This window comes from Gymnoscopelus microlampas (assembly GCF_963454915.1).
Source record: "Gymnoscopelus microlampas genome assembly, chromosome: 18".
In the NCBI taxonomy this organism is placed as follows: Eukaryota; Metazoa; Chordata; class Actinopteri; order Myctophiformes; family Myctophidae; genus Gymnoscopelus; species Gymnoscopelus microlampas.
In genome coordinates, this window is record NC_139955.1 from 21,203,908 (window position 1) to 21,215,203 (window position 11,296).

The 11,296-nt window shown below is 41.0% G+C and overlaps 1 protein-coding gene across 2 annotated transcripts; it reads right to left on the reverse strand.

The window, feature by feature from the left end:
- Positions 1 to 2,151: 2,151 nt before the first annotated feature.
- Positions 2,152 to 10,962, reverse strand: dnajc4 (DnaJ (Hsp40) homolog, subfamily C, member 4). Of its 2 annotated transcripts, XM_084041143.1 has the most exons (9): positions 10,624 to 10,962; positions 9,128 to 9,217; positions 8,764 to 8,917; positions 7,098 to 7,188; positions 6,092 to 6,261; positions 4,177 to 4,359; positions 3,979 to 4,065; positions 3,543 to 3,658; positions 2,152 to 3,380 (listed from the first exon to the last, which is right to left on the reverse strand). In XM_084041143.1, exons 3-8 carry the CDS (start codon positions 8,868 to 8,870, stop codon positions 3,559 to 3,561), a joined length of 738 nt encoding a protein of 245 aa, XP_083897269.1. In that variant the 5' UTR covers positions 8,871 to 8,917; positions 9,128 to 9,217; positions 10,624 to 10,962; the 3' UTR covers positions 2,152 to 3,380; positions 3,543 to 3,558. The 2 variants fall into 2 exon arrangements, with proteins under 2 accessions (XP_083897269.1, XP_083897268.1); XM_084041142.1 differs by having other exon boundaries at positions 2,152 to 3,658.
- Positions 10,963 to 11,296: the final 334 nt, after the last annotated feature.

Here is an 11,296-nt window from a genome sequence, read left to right on the forward strand (position 1 = left end):
TCTAGTGTAAAGCTTTGTAGGCCCACTCCCTAGAGGCCAAGGAAAAACCTTTGACCTGCATTTTTCACATCTGCCACTTATAGCACCACCAGGAGGCCGACTTGTGTAAAACAATATTTTTGATATTACTCCTTCAGATTGTATGCAAATTTCACGCAAATCGGTACACATGATCTCTATAGTCATGTGATCAAGACGGATCTGTTTGACTTTTCACATTCCATCCTGATTGGCTAAGATTGACATCTAAAGTTTGCAGGAGTGGCCCGTTTTGAACAAAATGCCAAACATCATGAACACAGCATCCGAGTGCGGTGAAACTTTGCACGCACATTCGCACTATGTTGAGGAACAAATGCCACCATTTTAACATCGCCCTATTATAGCGCCACCAGGAGGCCAATTTTTGACTCCTACAAATCTTGTCCAAACATCACGCAAATTGGTACACACATCTCTATAGTCAAGTGATCAAGACGGATCCGTCCTATTTTTGAGCGGTGCAACCGCTCCTATAAGAGGGTTTAGGACCATCCGTGGTGAAAGTTTTTCTTTCCGTTGTGAAAATTTGTCTTTCGCTGTGACGCCATGCTGTGGAAAACACGCCCATAGGCTGAAAAAAAATCACACCCAGTGTGATTGGCTAGCGAGACACATGATGAAATTAACTTCAAACTTCGCAGACGCGCTGATTGGCTAGCGAGACGCATTATGAAATTAATAATAATGTAAAAAATGTAAGCGCGTCACTTCGCAGGACGTGCTGTGATTGGCTACCGAGATGCATGATGAAATTAATAACTCATAAATATCACCGCTCACTTCACACTGGGTGTGATTTTGTTTTAGCCTATGGGCTTTTTTAGCCTATGGACTCCTACAAATCTTGTCCAAACATCACGCAAATCGGTACACACATCTCTATAGTCAAGTGATCAAGACGGATCCGTCCTATTTTTCATATTCCATCCTGTTTGGCGAATTCCGAACATTGCTGGCCCACAATAACCTACCTGACCTGGCGGAGAACCTGTGCTCCGAGGAGCACTTTTTCTAGTTTTAACTTGAACTGCAATCATATTAAAAAAATTTAAAGTTTTAAAATCAGTCAGATTGTAATGCTGCTCCAATTCCCATGAGTATAAAGTAAACCTTGGAATACCAAAACGCTCGCCCCAATACACAGTCGCCCCTGGGCAAATCCAGCTGTATTCACCTGGTATTCCTACATGTAACCTCAGTAAACAATGCCTAAACCTGACCCTATTCCTAAACGTAACCTCAGTAAAACTGTACCAAAACCTAACCTTATTCCTAAACTTAACCTGAGTAAAACTATGCATAACCCTAAACTTATTTCTAACCTTATTCTCAGTAAAACAAATATAAGAACACAAGAACCGCTGGTCCGCAAAAAGAATGGGGGCGAGCGTGTTTTGGGTCGAGTCTTCCGGTTACCGAACCTTGTGTTCCATTAACCTTGTGTGTGTGTGTGTGTCTGTGTGTGTGTGGGGAGGCAAGCCGCCACCAGTCTCTGTCAGTGAAGTGTGTTTGGGTTATAAGAGGGCACTCACACAGCACACAGTCATGAGGGTGAAGGTGGTGGGGTTCTATGCGGGGAAAATGTTATCTCCTGCTGAGGTCTCAGCTGCTGATGACAAGAGAAAAGCTCACTGCAAGAACAATGCCAAAATCCGCCATGAAACAGAATTCACATGATACTCTTATGAGCTCAGACTGTATAATCGGTTGTGGATTTTAGCTTATCTTTCCCAAAACTAGAAAACCAGAGAATTAAGCTACTATTTATAACAGTGAGTAAGCAGCATCATGCTGAAGGACATATCAACAGAATACATGGCTGCAGCATGGACTGAACCTATACGACCTCACCATTATGGCTAATTTATACAGTATTTTCTTGTGCAACTGTATCGCCACCAAAAATCAATTATTTTCGGCCAGCAACATACATAATGGGACTCCACTAGGTCATTCCAGACTATGTCAACGACAGTAAGTCTGTTCTGCGTTTCCCCTACACCCTGCTAAAACCAACAGCCAAACCATACACAAAGTGTTTCTGAGAATGACAGACTTAAAAGCAAAGAAATAAAATAAATGTTGACCCAAGATGAGTGTTTAATGATATTGTTGCATCCTGCATCCTCCCAGGGAGGTTATTTTATAAACAATCAAAAGGCATTGTGGTAATTGTTGGCAGTGAATACTCAAATAACCAGCATATACGTATTATGTACTGTTGGACGTTACTTGAAGCAATCTGGCAGAGTGGGCTGCACCAACATTTCACTGCCCATACATGTATGATGAGTATATGATAAATACAGTCTTTGAGTTTGAACCTTTGAATCTATCCAAATATCTGCTGAATTGAAAGACAAAAGTATTCAAAGACACCCTTTGAATTACCTAACTTGATTCTAGTCTAGACCCTGCAAAGGGGGTAAAGCTTATATTAAAAAACACTTTTATCATGAGGAAATAGCTGATTAGTTCCACACTAAAACTCAGAGGCACATAAATGAAAATATAGGTGATGACAATCAGTGAGTTCAAGAGAGCAGAGAACTGGCAGGACACTAAATGTACGATAGCATGTTTCAGCTACTTTGTCTGAAAGAAGAGACCAGGTTCCTGAACATTTTCTACTGTGCATGTGTTATAATCCAAAGATCCTAGTAACACGGGTGACAGGTGGCCCACTTGGTAAGAACGTGTACCACATGAATAAGTCCTAATAGAATATTCCCTCCTGCAGCTGGCTCAGGTTTGAATCTGACCCAAGTCTCTTAGATGCACGTCATTCCCTCTCTCTCCCACCTTTGCACGGTCATTATCAGAAATAAAGCAGAAATGCTAAAGAGGAAAAGAAATTGGCTTAAAAAAGATTCTTGTGACACTAGTGCCCTGATCCCATGATTCTTCTTCAGAATAATGACACAGAAGCAAAGCAGCTACTGAATGTAGAGTGCCCTCTGTGAGGCTTATTAAATTGCTAATGTCTTGGTTTCTTTCCTATGAAGGATGTAGGCCTTACAGTAGTAGTATTATGTTGCTGTTGACACCTACTGTTGGATGCGCTGGTGTACTGAATATGGAAAGGCCCTTTGTTACTTTGGAGAGGTATGTGTTCAAACATGGATGAAATACATCACCTTTTCACAACATGACGGTCAAACGGTTTGCATTACTGTATGTCCCTGGCGCAGATTACTCCATTTACATTGTCCTGGCTGTCCTAAGTGAGGGGACCCGGTCCTGTTCAGTACAGCTCAGCTTGGTTAGGAGTTCAACACTGTGTATCCCTGTATCCTGTATTATGGGAAGGTTCTGTGCATCTTGAAAGCCTTGGCCTCCTACCCGAGGACCCAAGCACGAGTGCATTAAAACACACTCACACACATAAACATTTCCATTAAAGTACTAACAATTTCAACACAGTGAGTAAGTCCATTCATATGATTAGCATATAAATATAATTTGGTCAACTGAACCCAATTGTCCCAGTTATTCCACACCAAGATTTGGGAGCTGCTACTTGTCTTCTCCTCCGTTGGGTTGGATTTTGTATTTCTCCAGAAACTCTGCATGTTTCTGACGCAGGATTTCTGTCTGCTTCTTAAAACCGTTGACTCTGGGAAAGAGCAAGCATAGAACCAATCAAATCTACTGTTACCACCTGTGGTACATATGTATATACAAATGATTATTAATAGATGATGGCTTTGTTGAATACTCGATTCTGACAGGTCAACCAAGGCATTCTGTGGTCTATTATTTCCTGATAGCAGACCAATGTTCTCAGTACCAGACTGCTGCTCTGCTTTTTAAAAATCAATATTTTGTGGTCTTTCATCAAAAATAAACCTTGACATGGCAAAGCAGGACCAACATTTACTACTTTTATTAACAGCATATCTAATTAAATGCATGAAAAGTAATTATTTTACACACCTGGCCCTCTCTTTAGAGTCCTTGTAAATTTCTGTGATGACTCGGTCTTTCTCGTCCATAAAGTTAGTATGGACTTCTTCTAGTTTCCTGTGAGGGTAGGGCAACCGCTAGAGTTAGACAACCTGCACACAGGAACATTCTCAACTACTACTGAAGAAGAGAGGTGCCATATTCCCCTGGCATTCATTTATTTGTTACCTGAAGAAGACAGCATGGGCTCCAATGCTAAGTAATATGGTGAGAACACAATATCCCACCATGCGAAAGTTCTTTCTTCTTCGCTTCTGCCAGTCCTCTGCCGTCATCTCTTGGGGCTGGGATTTTCGGAACTGCTCCCAGTAACGTATGCTCTCCCAGGCATCGGTGCTGTGAGGCGAGTTGCTGATGAAGGTGTGTGAGGTAGACGGAGCAAAGAGCAGAAGTGGGGGAAACGGTGGGACAGAAGAACAAAGAGTAAATATCGTACAGTGTGTAGGGGCCCTATATCGTACAGTGTGTAGGGGCCCTTAAATGAAGAAGGCTGTAAGAAACTGTTGAAGGGTAAAGTTGAGATGGGTGCAATCACACCAGCCCTGTTGAGTCTGGTTTAATCAAAGTCTGCAGCATTTACCCCACTAGTTCAGTTTGTCTTAGGTGCTGTAAAAGTCCCAATTGAACCCTTGTGTAGACCAAATACAAATGGTACTGTGGTAATAACTTTAATTTCTTCTTTTCCCTCTATATCTTACCTCTCACTATATCTGCATTTTCTTTTACTTTGGCAGATAATCCAAACCATACTACATTAAAAGTGGCCTATTCTAGTGTCTGTGGTTTTTTGACAAAAACAAACATTGTGTTTCATATTTAAATTCAGATATTCATATATAACCACAATTTAGGAAAGATGAGGTGGGAGACCACTATATAGTGCATCTTTTTTGAGCGCGACGACCACGTTGTCACGCTCATGTCACTATGACTCGGCCATAACCATATAAGGAGTACCCAATGTTGCTACAACCAAATATGGAGTCTGTTGTCTAACCTCAATGTGTCATGGCATCAGGAGCAAACATGCCATGAGTATATGCCCATATATGTCCATATATGGGCATATATTGATGACATCAGGAATCTCCATATATTGGCCTAAAAGGGACAAGGACTAACAGATACAGATATCTCCATATATGGGCATATTGGTCTGATCGGCGGTGCGACATAGGTGTGAGGGCCGCATAGCGGAAAACCTCTAGTAGTAAAAAAAGATTCTCTGATATACGCTGAAGCTCAAAATATGTACCACAACCATGAACCAAAATAACCAGACAGGACTCAATGGTTTCTGATGTAGAAGGCAATAGAGGTAGATATTTGGACTTGGATCAATAATTGAATCACGTGACATTTGAGCCGCTTGATATTGGTCCATGTAAGAACTAGGAAGGTGAAGGAATAGAATTGGTGAAAAAATAAACAGTTTATCAAAACAACATTCTGGTCCAGACTAAGGAAGTAGACTACTGGCTGCGAACAGCACGTATCACAAGAGCCACCCCACTATTATCTATGTACAAACCCAACACTGCATTGATGTCCCACCCAACGTTCCTTTAACCCATTTTGGGCGGGAACCCCTATTTGTAACTATACCTTTCAAGACGGGAACCCTTTTGGGGTTCCTGTTGCTACGTACAGTATATAGCAACATAATTTTTTGGTAATTTTTTAATACATATTTGTAGGTTTTTCAGAAAACTTACAGAAGTTCCTAGATATATTATATGGAGCACTAACAGTACTTGTCTTCTTCTGCTGGCAGAGACACACTGATCCGTTTTTCTGACCATACCTTTACACTCCCACAACCAGCTTACTCACCAAAAAGGTCTAACATTCCCCTTAGTTGTGACAGTTCTAGTTGTATGTGAGGCTACAATAAAAAATCACACCCTGTGTGAAGAGAGTGGTGCCTTTGATGAGCTCCGTATTGATGTTGTCATCAATGTTTGTTTATGGACATACATACATACATACATACGGACGGACACACGGACAAAGTCAGATATAGGAGTGGTTGGCACCACTCAAAAATACAACATACGTACAACATAATTGTGCATGTACCCACCTGGAAGTGCTGGAGGTGGACCTAAATGCCTGGCTACCAGTGTAGTGCCGATTGAGCTTTAGGTCATACTCCTTCCTGCTCAGCTCCTTACTCAGCACCCGGTATGCATCATTCAACTCCACAAACTGGCCGTGGAGGCTTGGATTAGATGGATCACTGTCTGGGTGTAGCTATAGCAACATGTGGAAGGGTGGATGTGTCATGAGTCAGTAGTAAAGGTATAAAGGGCTGCAAATATGGATTAAATATTAGACAATTAACTGTTGCACCCCTACATGCATACACTGTATCTAATCGAAACATCTAATACACCCAAAATTATAAATCAAGAATGAGGATATGTACACAGACACAGATGCAACTTGCTGTGATCTCTATCATCGACAAATATCATCCAATTGCATGCACGTGTGCGACTTGTGCGTACAAAATCATTTTCATCCTGTACCCTCCAACTGACGTTCCTGGTGTTAAGTATAAGCCACTGTAATTATGTAAAGCGCCTGCTCATATTATTTAATAATTTGTCAAATGTATATTGTACATCTCAATATTGTAAGGCACTTTTGAGTTACATTCTATGCATGAATGGTTCTATGCTAATTACATTTACAATAAAAATGTTTTGGCATTTAGCAGACGCTCTTAATCCAGAGCGATTTGCAGTAAGCAGGTAAATACGAGATAATACATTAAATGCATAGATTATTACTATTATCAGAACTGTGTATGATGCACATGTTTGCAAGCTGGGGGTCTCCTTTAAGCCAAAACCACAATGTGCAAACAGTTAATATAACAACAAAACAAATGTGACATCCATATCCAGGCTCCCAAAAGCCCACTGAAGGAAATGATGAGGGCAAACATAAATAGACAATTAAGAAAATGAATTGAACAAAGGCGCCCTCATGTGGCCATATAGAGAAGCTGCATGGTCATGCCTCTTTTTTTTTAGCAGGCAAATTGTGTCACATGTAGTTCACTGATGAAGTTGGAACCTTACCTTTTTTGATTTATCAAAAAATGCATTTTTTATTTCCTCCAAGTTGGCATTAGGTCTGACACCCAAGATTTCGTAGTAGTTCAAATTCGATCTGCAATGAGAAAACAAATGCAGCACAAGAAAAGGTCACACATAATAGTACTGAACAACTTCAACATCACAAGTTCACAGCAGGAGTGGGTGAAATTAATTGGTGTAAGATTCCCACAAATTGCAGTGACATTAAAAGGTGCAGATAACAGTTATTTTGTTTAGATAACTGTTAAATAGCTCTATATTCTGGTAGCAATCATTGATATGTATTTATTTACCAGGGACAGTGCACATTAATCAACATGTCAGTTTTCACGTCCACGTAAATGAGCCAGAGTTAGCCAGAAGCTAATTTTCATCTGTACTGTAGTCCCTGAGCAGGCTGTTAAAAAGTGGTGATAAAACAAGTAGACATAGTACAGGAGACAGAACAATTACAGTAAAGTATGAAGCTGATAATTACCCATGATTACAAATTCGGTTTGCTTTAAGCCATCTCTTAAGGTTGAATTTGAAGGGCAAATAGTTGGTGGTCTCTCTTACTTCTGCCTCTCACATGAGTGGGACGCTTTAAATAACACCCAAACCCCTGCAATACCACATGGTTCCGTGGCATGGTGTGCAACGTTAAGCATTAGACTTTCTATCCCAGCGGCTCGGGAACAAATCCCTCTCCCACTGATGTTTATTTGTCTATTCTAAAATGTGTTGCAAATGATTTTGTTAGGTTTAGGCATAGTTTTTGTCGCCCCCCAGCGAAGAGGACCACTCGGCCCACTTGGTGAGAACAGACTACAGCACCTAACAACAACACAAGTTAAGAAGTAGTTAGGCAAAAAACTGTTTCAATGACGGAGGCGTGCCGTCTCTAGTGGACCGTGCTGAAGATTTCATTTCATTTTATTTTGTTTCGCACATGGTAGTGTATTACAGTACATACAATTCCTATCAGAGGATAATAATTTCATTTTATCAAATGAGGGAAAAGGAGCAGGAAGAGTTATGTATCAATAGGGACAGAATCGTAAGTTATCGCCCCCCCCCAGGCAGTGCCAGCACCGACCACAGAGGAAAGCCTGCCAGTGCTATCCTCTTGGAATGACTTATGCAGTAACTAGGGGCGAAGGAGTTCTGCGTGCGTCACATAAGGGGGCGTAGCCAAGTTACTACAATGGGGTAGGGAAACGACCCACGTGTCTCCGTGTCTCCGCAGCTGTTTAGTAAACAGAAAATGCATTTTCAGGTCAGGATACCAATTTTATCCAGTCAGGAGAGATAACTCAAACAGGATAAACAAGTGAAATTGGAAGTGATGACACACAGAAATGAGCAGACAAAATTGGAACACGATCAAATGTAAGCTGATAAATGGGTACTCTTTCCTGATTGGCTGAAATAGGCAACCCACCTGATGTTTATTAAAGAACTGGGGAGACCCCTGTTGAACAAACACTATAGCAATGATTGCTATCAGAATATAGAGCTTTAATGTTTTAACAAAAACACTTTTGTTTTAACCAAAATAAAATTCCATACACTGCCTTTAAACAAAGAATGAGGACAACACAACATCTATAGATATGCACACAGACATGCATGCATACACACAGATACACATGCACACACACTTTACCTATGTGCTGAACTCTGGGAGAGTAGCCGTGAGCCACTCCTGTAGCACCACAGACAACTCTGGCACAGACGCAGCTGGGCCTCCAACTGCATGATGGAAAATGGCATTGCTTCCCAAAACAGAGGACGTGTGCCAAGAGATATGACACCGACAACTATAGGTCAGGCCATGGTGGGAGAAGCAGAGATACAGAGCGTTATAAGGGAACAAAATAGTACAGTACAGGGTGCAGTTCTCAACCTAAGATTGTGCAGCTTTACCACCTTTTAGCACTGATTGTACTAGGTCTACAACTGATTATAGATATTTGGAACGTGGAATTTGTTTCGATGGCAACATTTTAGTGAGATTTTCTGACCCCCACCTTCAATGTGTCTCCCTGGGAAACATGTGTGTCAGCAGCTGCGAAAAGAGGGACACACTGTCCCTTCAGCAACATCCACACGCTACGTCACTGAAACACAACAGAGGATGCCATAGGTATGAATGAGATGTTTTGGAATGGACTTTGACCCATGCTGCTAGTTGGTTCTAGTTCTCGTCGTATTGTCTGCTTTAGAACAAGGTGCAAAAATGCAGACAATGCACATGTTTGAGTTGTAATACAATATTTGGTCAACCTGTCTCACCATGCTTTTAAACATTTTACATGTGATAATATACAGGCATAATGAAATAAATAAAATCCACAATGAAATAAATAAAAAAAACAATGATATAAATACAAAAATACAATGAAATAAATAAACAAATGTATTTGTTTATTGCATTATGTTTTTTTTTATTTCCTTGCATTTTCTATTTATTTCATTGTGGATTTTCTTTATTACATTGCATATTTATTTTTTTATTTTTTGACCTATGGACTTCCATATCCTCGGAGCATCAAACAAAGTATACGCTATATGGGTTCCTACAGTTGTGTCCACGGAATGCAATGAATAGCTGCCATATTATCAAGTTATAAACAAGGCAGTTGCATTCATTTTCAATCAGAACAAACTGTTCTGCTATCTGTCCTGAGGGTAACCGGAAGACTCGCCCCAAAACACGCTCACCCCCAATCTTTCTTCGCAATTTGTTTTACTAAGGATAAGGTTAGATTAGAAATAAGTTTGGGGTTATGCATAGTTTTACTGAGGTTAATTTTAGGAATAAGGTTAGGTTTAGGCACCGTTTACTGAGGTTACCTTTATGAATACCAGCTGGCGACCGTTCCGAGGGCGCCGGATTCGCCCCGGGGCGACCGTGTTTTGGGGCGAGCGTACTCCTGAGCAGTCAAGTAACCTCGCATCACCAGTCTTTCCACCTCGGAGGAAAGCCTGGTCTGCGTTCCAGAAGACAACATATGATCCGGTCTAGACCACGCCTACTGAAAAAAAAAAAGAAAAAAGAATCCTCTTTCCGGTTCTGCCTATCCGGTTTTGCGGTTTAAATGGAATAGAATTTCCCCGTGGGATAATACCGACGCTAAATAGTCTCCGGATAGTGCACGCACATTTACATTTAAAAAATAAGCTAAACAATGCCGTATCAAGGATTTTATTAGCACGGACCTATTTTGGGGTGAGACGTCTTTCCGGTTCTGCCTATCCGGCCACTTTTTCTTTTTTTTACACCGGATCATATACCCGAAAATGGAATGCTGCCCAGGCTAGCAGTCAAGTTAATGCTATCCAGGTTAGCCAGGCAGGCTAACATTAGCAGGACTTTACACTACTATGCAATGGATAGCTGTGACATTAATGACATCGTGATCTGTGACATTGAGAGCTCAGCTAATACCTAACTTGTCAGACACATGGCCAAAACACACAACAACAATGTTTCAAGACAGAGAAGCATAATAAATGCACATACCAGCTGCTCTGTGGCTTCAAGGACTGTTGTTGCATAACTGTCCCCTGTCCTGTATGTAGGCTATAGGTTCTGTTCCTCTAGGTGTTGGTTTCGTGGTGGGAGCCGAACAGTGAACGCATCTTGTGCACACCTCAATGCACCTTTGTTGTTATAAAATATAATAAATAAATAAATAAATAATCAGATAGTCCTATATATTTTTTTGATTTAGGTACTCTGGCTCTGAGACAGTCAAACATGGAGCGAATGTTTGTATCTGCATGGCAGCTACATTGAATAATAATAAGCCATTTCCCAGTATAACCTATGACTCTTGTGATTTGTTATTTAAAACAATGCTTTTCACTGCAGTTTGTTTTTCATAGCACAGCAGGCGGTGCTAAGCAAGTGTGCACCAATCACACTGGTGATTTGGAACGATTCCGACCAATGGTAGACTGGCAATGTTGCCATATCTTGTGGGAGAAATAAGCAACTAGGTCTAGGAAAACAAGCCCAAAAGAAGCAAGCAACTAGGCCACATGGGCACTTTAGACCCATGCATCGGCTATTGAAAATAGCCTACCTACAAGCTCACAACGCGTCGCATGTGAGCACAATGTCTGCTTTTTATAAGCGACTTTGGGCTTGTTTTCATAGACCTAGTTGCTTATTTCTCTCACAAAATATGGCA